A 13,673-nucleotide genomic window follows, 5' to 3' on the forward strand; every position below is an offset into this window, starting at 1 on the left:
AGATTTTCCAAGCTGCTCCAGACACTGAAAACGTGGATCTTGTCCTCAGCTTGGTGGTAGGCACTGTATAAATATCTTCTAAAAAAAAGCAGCCCTGCGTTTTGCAGTGTCCTGAGTGCTCTGGGAACACAGGCACGGCCAGAATGGTACTTGGATGAAGGTGCAATGCTAAAGAAGTGCCGGGAAAAGGGCTCTGCTGGGACTGCTTCCCCATCCAAGCTCTCTGCCCTCGCCTTGCCTTGGAAGCAGCTGCTCTGCTCTTCTTTCCAGCCTTTCCCACTTCTGTTTCCTCTCCAGCAGCTAAAAATGGGATTTGTATCTGCAGAGCAGCAATAAAATCCCCACTCCTGCCCAGACTGTTGCTTCCTTCATCCCAAACCAGCTCCAAGCCGGCAGAGTTGTTATTTTAAGGAACACAATGTCCAGGGGAGATGGATTTCTCCTGTTGACAGGCAGGTGATGGTTGGTGCCACAGCAGCTGAATTTGGCTGCCCTGTCCCTCCAGACCTGGCCTAAGGGAGGAGGGAAAAGGAGGGAAGGGCAGGAAAACCTTGCTGGCATGGATTTTGTGTTGGGTCCTGGGATGGATACCAGGGAGCTGCAGGAGCTGCTCATGGAATCTGAGTTAAGCACAGACATCCCCCGCGTGCGATTGAACAGCAGAAATTATGGAATTGCTCTTCCCAGAGTGGAAATTCCCTTCCCAACCATGGGCTGGCACTCAGGCCTCGTGCAATAATTAACTGGGATGGAAATCTGGGAATGTCACCCACTTCCATGGCACAGACCCCGTGGGCTGCTCAATCTTTGCACACGGATTTTGCTGCCCGGATGGAGCCCCATCCATGGGAAGGAAATGAGGAGTAGCCAGCAAGACCAGACTGGGAAAGCTGCTAGGAATCAGAATCATGGAATCATTGAGGTTGCAAAAGCTCCCCAAGACCTCTGAGTCCAACCCTTGACCCAACATTAACCCACCACCCAGCAGTCACTGAAGTTTCCCTCCCTCTGCGTTTTTCCACGGAAATATTTTTCAGGAAAAAAAAAGGGAAATTTTTCCTATTATCTTATCCCTAAGAGGGGCATGATTCTGAAGGAAATAGTTTAGCACAGCATTGTACAATTTCTAAAATCATCATTCTAGGCTGGACAAAAATGCAAATGAAATCTTCCAGCTGCTTTTCCCCCGGAGGATCTGGTCTTTCTTGAAAATGATTGTCTAAGCCATGCTTGGCAATTAACACCTCTGCCCTGTGTTTGGTTCTAATTAGGCCCTAATTAGGTTCTAATTTCACACCGGCAACACCAAGATTTGCCTCTTTAGAGAATCAGAGAATCACAGAATGGTTTGGGTTGGAAGGCAGATCAAATTCATCCCATCCCACCCCCTGCCATGGCAGGGACACCTCCCACTGTGCCAGGCTGCTCCAAGCCCCAATGTCCAGCCTGGCCTTGGGCACTGCCAGGGATCCAGGGGCAGCCCCAGCTGCTCTGGGCACCCTGTGCCAGGGCCTGCCCACCCTGCCAGGGCAGGATTTTTTCCCAAAATCCCACCTATCCCTGCCCTCCTCCAGACTGAGGCCCTGTCTCAGTAGGTGAAGCTGATGAGTCCATGATATTCCGTGTGTATCCCGCTGTTGGCCTCACAGTGATTCCAAGAAGGTGCCGGTGCCGGGCGCTGGGGCAGCACTGGGATATCCCAGATCCATCAGCTTCACCATCGCTGCTTCTTCAGCCTGGCCCAGGCCTGTGGCTCTGCAGAAGGGCCAGCAGCTCCCCGGCCCACAGCAGGCATCGCTCACATCGTCCCCGTGCCACGCACAACCCTTTCCCCCCTTTCCCTAGGAAGATTTCTCCTCAGGGATCTTTGTGCCCGGCTGCTCCACGGCCAGCTGGTTCTCCAGGACACAGCAGAGCTTGTAATTCTCGATGACCTTGGCCTGGAAGTACTCCCTGTCCCTCTGGTGCCAGGCGTCGGTGGCGATGTAGGTGTTGTAGGGGTCGCAGGGCCCCTCGAGGCGCCGCGCCCGCAGGTTGGTCACCATCACCCCTACGGTGAAGAAGCCGAACAGCCCCACCATCAGCAGCACGTAGATGATCTCCAGGTTGTTGCTGGCGCTCCTCACCTGCGAAGGAGCCGAGCTGTTGGTCTGCTCCAGGTAGTCCTGGAGCAGTTTGGACAGGAGCAGGTTCAGCGCCGTGTTGTTCGACAGCACCAACATTTTGATTTCCTGTCCTTGGCACCTCTTCCTTCCTTTGGCTGGAAAAGGATAAAAATCAGGGGATGGCATCAGGAAAAGATGGGATTTCCTCTGTCTCCCTTTCCTGGTTCCCCTCCTCAGTGAGGGATTTACCTCAGAGCCTGGATGGACCTGGAGAGCCCCTCTCAGCTCCCGTTTGCAACCCAGCAAGGGCTGAGTCCATCCCAACCAACACCTTCAAAGCACCCTCGGACTTTGCAGACTCTGTCACAGTGTGGAGCTGTCACAGACCTCACCCCGACCTCCCTGCTGGTATTTAAAGTCCAGGACTCCCCCAGAACCCCCCAGGCATGAGGGGCTTCTGATCTCTGCTCCCAGAGAGGGCCAGGGACAGCAGCCAGGGAGCGGCTGGAGCTGGGCCAGGGCAGGCTCAGGCTGAGAGCAGGGAAAGGTTCTTCCCCCAGAGGCTGCTGGGCACTGCCCAGGCTCCCCAGGGAATGGGCACGGCCCCGAGGCTGCCAGAGCTCCAGGAGCAGGAAATGGTGACACCCAGAAGCAGCTGAAAGCCCAAATCCTCCCAGGCACTGCCTCTGCTCTGGCAGTCTCACACAAGAAGCTGAAGGGTCCTTTTCCCTTTCCAATGGCACCTGTAAATCACTTAAGAAGAGGAATCCTGTCAGCACTGCATTCTCAAATCCTCAGCAGCCAGGTAACATCAAATCATAAAATCACAGAATCATTTGGGGTTGGGAAGGACCTCAAAGCCCACCCAGTGCCACCCCTGCCATGGCAGGGACACCTCCCACTGTCCCAGGCTGCTCCAAGCCCCAATGTCCAGCCTGGCCTTGGGCACTGCCAGGGATCCAGGGGCAGCCCCAGCTGCTCTGGGCACCCTGTGCCAGGGCCTGCCCACCCTGCCAGGGAACAATTCCTGCCCAATCTCCCATCCAGCCCTGCCCTCTGGCACTGGGAAGCCATTCCCTGGCTCCTGGCCCTCCTGCCCTTGGAAACTGTCTCTCTCCCGTTTTCTTGCAGCTCCATCCAAGGCCAGGCTGGACATTGGGGCTTGGAGCAGCCTGGGACAGTGGGAGGTGTCCCTGCCCATGGCAGGGGTGGCACTGGATGGGCTTTGAGATCCCTCCAACCCAAGCTATTCTGGGATTCTCTGATTTTATGACCTGTCCCTGATCTCTTCAACACCCAAATCCCCACAGCCATGGGGTGCCAGAGCTGCAAAAGCCATTCCAGGAGCTACTTCCCGGAGCTGCTGAGTCTGATCCTGGCTGGGTGTGGAGAGAGGCCAAGCTGAGCCTCTGGAGACCTCTGGTGCCTGTTTGGGTGCTGAGGCCATCGGGAATGTCCCAGCAGAGCCACAGGTTGACTTTGGGCTCCAAACACAGGGAACTGCAGCTAGATCTGGCTGCACATGGAGAATGGCAGGGCTGACTGACACCCAGCTGCTTCCCAACAAAGGCAGAGCACAACAGCTCTGTCTGCTCCAAAGGAGCCTGGAGCCTGTTCCCAGAGCCTGGAGCCTGCTCCCAGTGGAGGGCACCCAGCCCAGTGGGCACCTCCAGCTTCAGCCCGGCCCTTCCTGCCCCGTCTGAGCTGGGCTTATCTCCAGCAGCTCAGCTGCAGAGGAGCAGGTGCTGCCAGAGGCTGCTGGTGCCACCAGGATTTAAAAGGGAAGAGGAAATTTTCTGTCCTGGAATGCACCTCGAAGTTGTGACACTCAGCTTTGGAGCTCAGTGGGAATTTTGTCCTCGAGCATTTGGGTGCTGGAGAGAGGCCAGAGGAGGCACCAGGATGAGCAGAGGGATGGAGCAGCTCTGCTGGGAGGAAAGGCTGCGAGAGCTGGGATTGTTCAGCCTGGAGAGGAGAAGCTTTGGGCTGAGCTCAGTGTGGCCTTGCAGGGCCTGAAGGAGCTGCAGGAAAGCTGGAGAGAGACAATTCCCAAGGGCTGGAGGGCCAGGAGCCAGGGAATGGCTTCCCAGTGCCAGAGGGCAGGGCTGGATGGGAGATTGGGCAGGAATTGTTCCCTGGGAGGGTGGGCAGGCCCTGGCACAGGGTGCCCAGAGCAGCTGGGGCTGCCCCTGGATCCCTGGCAGTGCCCAAGGCCAGGCTGGACATTGGGGCTTGGAGCAGCCTGGCACAGTGGGAGGTGTCCCTGCCCATGGTTTGTGTTGGAATGGGATGAACTTTAAGGTCCCTCCCAACCCAAACCATTCCATGATTCCATGAAAACTGATTCTTGGCTGCCTCTATTTCTCTCCCCTGCTGAGGTTTAAATGTGACATTTATCCCACAAGGAGAGGTGGATGTGAGCTGACAGATTTTAACACCATTTTCTCAGCTCTCCCAAACCAAAGCACCTCTATTTTAATTCCCACCGAGCAAACATCTCCAACCCGCTCTCCTGTTGCTGCCAAAAGCATCAGCAACCAGCCCCAGGAACCCAGGCAGCCTGGAGGAACACTCACCTTCAGAAAACACAGCTCTATCACAACTTCTTGTAGTGTGATGACACAGGAATAAAGCCTGTGCTACTCTCAGAGCAAAAACCAGCACAGCACACCACGCACCTCCCAAAATTTCTGCCTTCCAAATGTTCTGGTGCTTCTCCACCACCACAAAGGATCCACTGACCTCCCTGGCTGGTTTCCCTGCCATTCCTTCAGGGATGAGTAGGTCGGACACCGTTCTTCATTGCACAAGGCAGCCCCATTTCCTCGCTCCAGCTCCCGGGAATTTTGCAACCGAGCGGCATCCAGGGCACTGCTCTGAGCTGGGACAGCTGCACATCCCAGGGGGGGGATCTGCAGCTCTGGGATCTGAAACACCTCCTGTGGCCCCCAAAACACCTCCTGCGGCCCCCACATGTCTGGGGCAGATCTGCAGCCTCTCCCTACCTGTCCAGGCCGTCCTTCAGTGCTCACCTGGGCGACACCTCAGCTCCTGGGGTGGCTTTAAAAAGCAGCCCCTGTGCAGTGGGGGACACCGAATTCTCCCCAAACTCCTCACTTTTCTTAGATCAAAAGCCAGGAATTCAATTTTCTTGCGCACTGTATGTACATCCCACTGTTCTGCAGCAGAAAACGCAGCAATCCTCCCTACAAAACATCCAGCCGGGTTTATCCCCCGGGATGCAGCTGCCTTGGGATTGCTCCCAGCCCGAAGGAGCAAACACTGGCACGGCTGGAAGAGCAAACAAACCCTGGCAGCAGAGCCCCAGCTCCTGCTCCTCCATCAGTTCAGCTCTGCTGAGCTCCCAGGCTCCTGGAGCTTCCCAGTTTTCCGCCACCCCCGCTCTCATCCCGGAGCGCCCGCACAGACCTGGCGGGTGCAGGGCTGCAGCCCCTCCTGGGGAAGGAGAAGTGGGAAGATGCCAGCTCTGGAAAAGCCCCTGGATGGTGGGTGTGAGGGGCTGAGCGGCGGCGGCTGCTGCTGCGGGGAGCAGCCCGGCTGTCAGTGGCCCGTCCCGGCTCGGCGCAGGAGGTGAGAGCGAACAGGGAAACTCCCGGGCACGGCAGGGAGGGAGGGAGGGAGGGCAGAGCCCCGGGGCCGCCAGGGCCGGGCCCGCTGCAGGTGCCCAGGTGGGAGGTGCTGAGGGGGCACCGCAGCTCCCGGCACGGGAAACGTGGAGCCAGAGGCAGAGCAGCACAGGAGAGAGGGAATCATGGAATATCCTGAGCGGGAATTGACCCACAGGGATCACCCAGTCCCACCCCTGGCCCTGCCCAGACCCCCCAGCAATCCCAGCCTGGGCATCCCTGGCAGCGCTGTCCAAACGCTCCTGGAGCTCTGGCAGCCTCGGGGCCGTGCCCATTCCCTGGGGAGCCTGGGCAGTGCCCAGCAGCCTCTGCAGGAAGAACCTTTCCCTAAAATCCAACCTAAATCCCTCCTGGCCCAGCTCCAGCCACTCCCTGGGTGCTGCAGCCCCCGGGGAACTCTGGGCTCAGGCTCTCTGCTCCAGGAAGGTGCCCGGTGTTGGGACATTCCCAGTGACGCTGCCCTGGCCCCCTGACACTCCCCGAGGTCCATCCTTCAGGGACATTTTTGGGGTGTGAGGAGGAAGGAGAGGTCATTCCAGGGCTCCTCTCAAACACATCCTCACAGGGAGCACTGGCTCACTCCTCCCCATCCCTAAACATTAAAAACCCCACCCAAAATCTCACCCCTATTTTCCACATGAGGAAGAAGTGTCTGTGGTCACCACTGAGCCAGAGGGGGATTCATCAATGCCCACCTGGAGACTACAAAATGAATTTATCAGCTTTGAAAGACACATTTAAACTCCTTCAGACAGTGCTGCTGATGTGGGATAACATCCCCTCAGCATTCCTGGGGCTGTGGCACATCCCCCCTGTGGGACAACATCCCTCCTGTGGGATAACATCCCTCCTGTGGGATAACATCCCCTCAGCATTCCTGGGGCTGTGGCACATCCCTCCTGTGGCCCTTGACAGGGACAGTGACCTCCAGACTCTCATCAGCTGCAATAGGCAGGGGCAGGGATGAGAACAGGAACTGGGATGGGGTGGGGTGGAATGGGGTGGGGTGGGGTGGAATGGGATGGGGTGGGATCCATGGGATGGGGTGGGATGGCCCCTCCTTGCCTGACACTCTTTACCAGCTGCTGTTGCCTGGGCAGCAGCTGGAGAGAGGAATTGAGGTGGTGATGGAGGGATTTAAACACACGGATGAAACCAATAGCTCAGCATTTTCTTGCTGCACACTTTTCCAGAGCTTTATTCCATTTTCCCTCAGGGTGGGGATGCAGCCCCTGTTTTCCTTGCCTGAGCCATTGCTGCATCCAAATGAAGGAGCAGGTTGTGGGATTAATTTCCTAGACTGGCCCAAATCCCTGGTAAAACCTGGCTTTCTTCTGGCCCAGCCCCTGCTTGCTCGGTATCTCCCCTCCAGGGCAGCCAAATTCAGTTTTCCTTTGCCCCTGGGAAGCCTTGAGCAGGATCTGATCCTTCTTGTTTGTCAAATTCCCCTCTGAGATCTTTTAGGTGCATTTTAAAGCCTGGCACGAGCGTTGGTAGGGGAAGAGGGAGAAGCTGAAGGGGTGGCCGAGGCTCCAGGAGGAGTCACGGGGGGAGCTGATTCCCTTCCCCACACCAGTGACACCAGTTTGAGGCCAAGCACGGCCACCAAAACCCTGGAACATGAAGAAATGTTGTGCCCCAGGGTGTGAACTCACCCAGATCACAGAGGGGTGTCCCAGAGTTTAACCCAGCACTGCAGCAAAAAAGCTGCTGGAAGGATGGGCCGGGGCTAATTAGGGAAACTGCACTGCAGGATAAATCAATTTGGTGAAATAAATGGGCTAAATCAACAGTGCAGAAAGCTCAGAAATGGGGTTAGGGCAGCAAATGCTCCCTCAGGGGTGGCTTCAGTGCGTTGGATCCAGGAGAGATCCAGACTGGGATGAGAGAGGAGCAGGAGGAGGAGGAGAAAGAGGAGGAGGAGGAGGAGGAGGAGGAGTAGGAGGAGGAGGAGGAGGAGGAAAAGGAGGAGGGTGTGGGTGGTCAGTGACAGCAGAGAGTGACCAGTCAGGCCCTGCTTCCTCCTCGTAGGGGAAATCTCGGACAAAATCAGATCCTGTCACTTCCTGGCCCAGCTGCCCTCTTCCCTAAATACCTGGGAAGGAGGTGTGGGAGAGGAGCATCGCTTTGGGGTGGGAGAGGTGGCTGTGCCCTGCTGTGCTGGGGGGCAGGGGTGGGGTGGGGGCTCTTGGGCCATGGGGCAGTCTGGACACCCAAGGAGGGCACGTGGAGCCAGGGCTTGGCACCAGTGGCCCCATTCCTTGTCCCCTTCTCCCAGGGCAGGGCCCCCGTGTCCCCCCAGCCAGGTGTGGTGTCACCCTGGCACCCCAAAGGGAGCAGGGAGGTCACCAAGCTGCTGAGGGGGGCAAAAGGCTCTGGAAGGGAGGGAACCCCTTCTGTGGGGACCAGGGGCCTCTGCTGTGCCCTGCTGGAATCCCACCTGCACTGCTGGGTCCAGCCTTGGAATTCTCAGCACAGGAAGGGCCTGGAGCTGCTGGAGAGAGGCCAGAGGAGCCACAGAGCTGCTCCAGGGCTGGAGCCCCTCTGCTCTGGAGCCAGGCTGGGAGAGCTGGGGGTGCTCACCTGGAGCAGAGAGGGATCCAGGGAGAGCTCAGAGCCCCTTGCAGGGCCTAAAGGGGCTCCAGGAGAGCTGCAGAGGGACTGGGGACAAGGCATGGAGGGCCAGGAGCCAGGGAATGGCTTCCCAGTGCCAGAGGGCAGGGCTGGATGGGAGATTGGGCAGGAATTGTTCCCTGGCAGGGTGGGCAGGCCCTGGCACAGGGTGCCCAGAGCAGCTGGGGCTGCCCCTGGATCCCTGGCAGTGCCCAAGGCCAGGCTGGACATTGGGGCTTGGAGCAGCCTGGGACAGTGGGAGGTGTCCCTGCCATGGAATGGGATGATCTTTAAGGTCTCTCCCAAACCAGGCCATTTTATGATTAATTTTACGAGATCTCAGAGTCTGTGTGGGCCCCACTCCGCTCCCAGTCCCACCGGGGGGGTTCCAGGGAAGGTCCTGTCTCCATTAGAGCAGATCCATTGTTCCAGAAGCATCTCTGTAACTTCTATTTGACTTTGGGGGGACTTGAGAGAGCCTGTGACAGGGAGATTATTATTTAATATGTTTTTAAAGAGCTCCAGCTCTTTCTCATAGGAATTCTCTTTGCCCTCCCAGATCTGTCAGTAGCCACAGATTTCATTTTCCCCAGTTCAGTGATGACCTGTGGAGTGATGGGATCCCTCAGAAGTTTTCTCTGGAAGGTGACAAAGGACATTTCACAGCACAGGCCCTTGCAGATCCCTTGAAACTGTAGTCCTGGAAGCCTTTTGGTTTTAAATTGGCCCCATTTTTGTTTTGAGGAAAGAAATACTGAAATAAGGCTGGGGAGCAGAAAATACACTTTATTCTTTCACTGAATTTTCCCTTTTCCTTGGAAAAGCTGCTGCTGCTGTGGCCCATGTACAGGAATAGATGAGGTCTAACATGTTTCTGTCCAGATCTTTATCTGTGGCATGGTAACCCTTCAAAATCAGGGAGAAGGACCAGAGCTGTACAAACTCTCTCTTGCAGAGTTCTCTGGGCTCCTGAGCAAGAGGGAGGGAGAAATAATTCAGAATTCATTCAATAATCTGGAAGTAATTTGGTGCCCTCTGGCCCCACAGCTCCTGGCAGGCGCCAGGCCGTGGCTCTGCTTCCTCTGGCTGAGCCAAGGGGGCAGGAGGTGACTGGGCCCTCTCCAGCTCCATCCCCCATCCCAAGGATGTCCCCCATCAAAGAGTTCTATTGCCAAAGGGCTTGGCCAGTCCCTTTGGAATGGGAACTCCAGCCCAAACCCTGTAGAAATAATTTTGGATTGAGGTTTTCCAAGTCCCCCTACAAAGGATGGGCTTCCAGGAAAACCCTGGCCAAGAGGGGGATGTGAATGCAGCTGCTGATATCCCAGCAGTAATACAATCCCAAAGGCCCAAAAACAAGGGTTTGGGGCACCTGGTCCCCCCCATTTGCACAACCTCTGCCAGGATCCAAAGCTTCCCTTGGCGAGGCCACAGCCCAGGGATGCAGCAAAGGCTCTGGAGCTCTGGGGATTTGCTCCAGCTGGGAAAACTTCACAGCCTGTGCCTGAAATGCAATTTAGGCTGAAGGAAAACCCCACAATGTTAAATTAAAAATGTGCTGGCAGCTGCAGCTTTGGGAGGGGCTAGATGGGGAGGATTCTGAGTCCCAGAACGAGGTTAAATGGAATTCCCTTCCTGCAGAGGAATTCTGAGCCCTCAGCAGAGGCACAGGGGCTAGAGAGTTTATTCTGGTGAGGACAGTTCAGAGGGGTCATCCCTGATCACCACTCACGGCCTTAATGACCAGACAGAGGAAATTCGGATTAGTGCTGACCAAAGCTGGAGTTTATTGTTCCCAGGTGTCCTGGGAGGGTTCCCACCCTGAGCTACAAACTCATCTGCACTCCTGACTGAGGCCCTGGCACAGGGTGCCCAGAGCAGCTGGGGCTGCCCCTGGATCCCTGGCAGTGCCCAAGGCCAGGCTGGACATTGGGGCTTGGAGCAGCCTGGCACAGTGGGAGGTGTCCCTGCCATGGCAGGGGTGGCACTGGATGGGCTTTGAGGTCCCTTCAACCCAAACCAGTCTGGGATTCTGTGATCCCTGAGAGGAAGTTGGGGTTATCAGCTCCCACAGGCCAGACAGAATCTCTGGGAGGATTTAGGCAGAGGGAGGAAGGTGAGACTCTGGATCAAACTCAAACAAACTCTTCCCAGGAGCACACAGAATCATGGAATGGTTTGGGTTGGGAGGGACCTCAAAGCCCACCCAGTGCCACCCCTGCCATGGCCTCCCACAACCTCCCACTGTCCCAGGCTGCTCCAAGCCCCAGTGTCCAGCTTGGCCTTGGATCACCACATCACTGGAGGTTGGTTCATCCTCCCAATATTTAAGGTATTGAAAACCTGACCTGTTTGTGCTGATCTCCTTTGGCAGAGGGTTCCCTCAGCAAAAATATCACTGAACCTTTGGCTTTTCCTCCATTGACTCCAACCACCTCAGGGGGCATTTTATACCGCCATTTTTATCAGCAGATCCCAGAATCCCAGGATTTAGGCTGGAAAAGCCCTCCCAGCCCAGCCAGGCCCAGCTGTGCCCCATGCCCACCTTGTCCCCAGCCCAGAGCACTGAGTGCCACCTCCAGCCCTTCCTGGGACACCTCCAGGGATGGGCACTCCAAACCTCCCTGGGCAGCTCTTTCCAAGGCCTGACCTCCCTCTCCAGGGAGAAAGATCTCCCAGTACATTGAGAAGCAGAGATGTTTTATGCTCAGAAACCAATATTTGTGGTGGCTTTGTCAGGAGAATGAAAGATCAAAGATGCCCCAATGGTGCAGGAAAAAGGATCTGTCCAAACATCCTCTCCAAGCTCCCAGGAATTTGCACCAAATTCCTGGGGAATGTCAGGGAAGGAGGGTCCTCCATGCACAAGGAAGGACCTCAAAAATACCCCCAATTCAGGAAAAGAGCCAAATCACAGGGGCAGGGAACCTTCTGTCCTGAGAAGCACAACTGAAAAAGGTTTTTCTGTTAATTGAGCTGAAATAATTGAAGCTTTCTGCCCACACCACCCCCGGCTTCCTGAGCCTGCCCAGCACATGAACCCCAGCCTTGCCTCCCTTATCAAGGAAGTCTTTCAGAGGCAGCAGCAGCCCTGAGTAATTTCTTTATCTCATTTCCTCCTCTTTACCAGTGCCTGTGCTATGGAGTGAGGCCCAGATAAGCTTTTCTCTCCAGGCAGCCCCACATGTCTTCCTGATGGGGTGGTTTTACCCTGAGCAGGCTCCAGATGGGAGCAGCACGAGCTGATTCCAACCCTTCCCAAACCTCTGGAGCCTCTGTTCCTGCTCCACTGATTCCCAGTGGAGTGAGAGGGCCAGGAGTGCCCCTGGATGTGCAGCTACACCCCTGCAGCCTTCGCTGGAGAACTGGTGTGGATTTGCCATCCTGAGCTTCTCATCCCAGTTTTCCACGGATTTAACCATGGTAGCGGGAGCAAATTTATTCCACGCTTAAAGTCCAACCTCATTCATGGCCTTCAGGCAGAGCCAGAACTTTTGGACTTGCTCCCAAAATACCTTCCTGAGCAGCAGCAGAGGAGCCAGGTCATGGAATCATGGGATGGTTTGGGTTGGGAGGGACCTTAAAGATCATCCAGTTCCATGGGTAGGGATTTCCACTATCCTGGGTTGTTCCAGCCTGGCACTGGACATTTCCAGGGATCCAGGGGCAGCCACAGCTTCTCCTGCACTAGTGGAAGGTGTCCCTGTCCATGGCAGGGGTGGCACTGGATGAGCTTTAGGGTCCCTCCCATCCCAGTCCACTCGGGGATTCCATGGGCATTTCCTGGTTAGCACACGGGGTTAATGCAGCGTTGATGTTCCTTCTCTGCTCAGCTGAGGGTATGCAAATCCAATCAGCACTGAAATCCTTACCTGGGAGCAGCACCTGGCTGAGGAGGAGAACACCGAGTCCCTTCTTCCAGGCAAATCCTTCTCTTCCTTCTCCCGGTTGGCACCGTGCGCTCACTGGATGTTGCTGTGACCCAGCCCATGGCTGGGCTGGGGGAGTTGAATGCCAATCAGTTCAGGGCTCTCCCTTGGGTGGATTTCCCCACCCAGGACAGTGACTGTGAGGGAGGGTCGATGGGTGGCACAGAAGCCTAAGCCACGTCCCCCTGGGCAGTACCCGGCTCCAAACCGCCTCCCCCTGTTCGAGAGAGTTCTCTGTTATTCTGTGGTTCATTGGCTCCCTGTTGTATCTCCCGGTTCCCCCGTTGGTTCTTGTTGAATTGTATCCTCCCCCTGGCTGGTATCACATTGGTTTCCTTCCCTTTCCCCGCCGGTTTCCAGCCCCTATAAAACGGAAAGAGAAAGCCCCTCGGTGCCTTTTTCTGGCTGCTGGACCCTCTGACAATGAACCTGTTGGAACCCAGACCACCGGCCCCTCTCCTTTCCTTTGCCTCCGGATTAACACGAGCCCAGACCATCGGCCCTGAGGTGCCTCCTCCATGGAGGAACCAGCACCCGCGCCCAGCCAGCGCCTTTCTGCCGCCCAGGTCGGTCCTGAAGGACGTCGCAGCAGTAACGCTGCGTCCCCTCTGACTGAGGGCACGCCAGAGCTCGTGCCAGTGAGCCTGGGACAGCGGTAGGTTGGCGCCCAATGTGGGGCTCATGCACGTGGGTTCCCGTGACGTCCTTGCTGTCGGTGGACAGCGAGAGTAAACGGCGTTGGAGCCGCCAACGCCTCTCGCCATGGCACCCTCTGTTTTAAGAGGAGTGCGCCGAGAGAAGGCTGCCAACTCCCGATCCTGGAGAACAGCCTGTCCCGGAGGACCCCACCCGTGCTTTTAGGTTCCAGGACTGGACATCTGTGACTCTAAATTTGTGTTGGTTTGTGCTGAACTGAAATTTGTGTGAGTATCCCCGGTCCCTGAGAATTTTTGTTTCGTTTTCCTTTTGCGGGTGGTGGGTGGAAACAGGGTCGAGAGAGCAATGGGCTCAAAACTCTCTCAGCCTCAAAGAGAGGTATGCATCCAAGTTGTGGAGTCCCTTGAAGTTGGTGGGTTTAAATTTTCAAAGGGGTTGTTAAAGCAGTTTGCCCGCTGGCTTGTCTTTTACTTTCCTGAGGCATCCCCTGCGAATTTAAAATCGCCTGTTTTCTGGCAGGCTGTAGGTGATAATACCGCTGATTTGAAGTGAAGAGGGAACACCTCTGGAGAAAAGTTTTAGGCCTTTGGGACTTGCATAAAATGAACCAGAAAGTAAAAGAAAAGCCCAAAGTTCTCCCCAGTTTTCCCCGTATTCCTCATTCCTCTCCTCGTGTTCCTCTTCCCACTTCCCCTTCATTGGAAAAACCAAGAGGTGTAACA

At 56.0% G+C, this 13,673-nt stretch overlaps 1 protein-coding gene across 4 annotated transcripts; it reads right to left on the bottom strand.

Moving 5' to 3' along the window:
- Nucleotides 1-1,501: 1,501 nt before the first annotated feature.
- Nucleotides 1,502-12,582, bottom strand: KCNE1 (potassium voltage-gated channel subfamily E regulatory subunit 1). Of its 4 annotated transcripts, none has more exons than XM_039553723.1 (2): nucleotides 12,238-12,582; nucleotides 1,502-2,260 (listed from the first exon to the last, which is right to left on the bottom strand). In XM_039553723.1, the coding sequence occupies exon 2, from the start codon at nucleotides 2,220-2,222 to the stop codon at nucleotides 1,842-1,844; it is 381 nt and encodes a 126-aa protein (XP_039409657.1). In that variant the 5' UTR covers nucleotides 2,223-2,260; nucleotides 12,238-12,582; the 3' UTR covers nucleotides 1,502-1,841. The 4 variants fall into 4 exon arrangements, 3 of the variants coding, with proteins under 3 accessions (XP_039409657.1, XP_010411504.1, XP_019149621.1); XM_010413202.3 differs by lacking the exon at nucleotides 12,238-12,582 and adding an exon at nucleotides 5,535-5,632; XM_019294076.3 differs by lacking the exon at nucleotides 12,238-12,582 and adding an exon at nucleotides 4,682-5,322.
- Nucleotides 12,583-13,673: the final 1,091 nt, after the last annotated feature.

Source organism: Corvus cornix, chromosome 1 (assembly GCF_000738735.6).
Source record: "Corvus cornix cornix isolate S_Up_H32 chromosome 1, ASM73873v5, whole genome shotgun sequence".
In the NCBI taxonomy this organism is placed as follows: domain Eukaryota; kingdom Metazoa; phylum Chordata; class Aves; order Passeriformes; family Corvidae; genus Corvus; species Corvus cornix.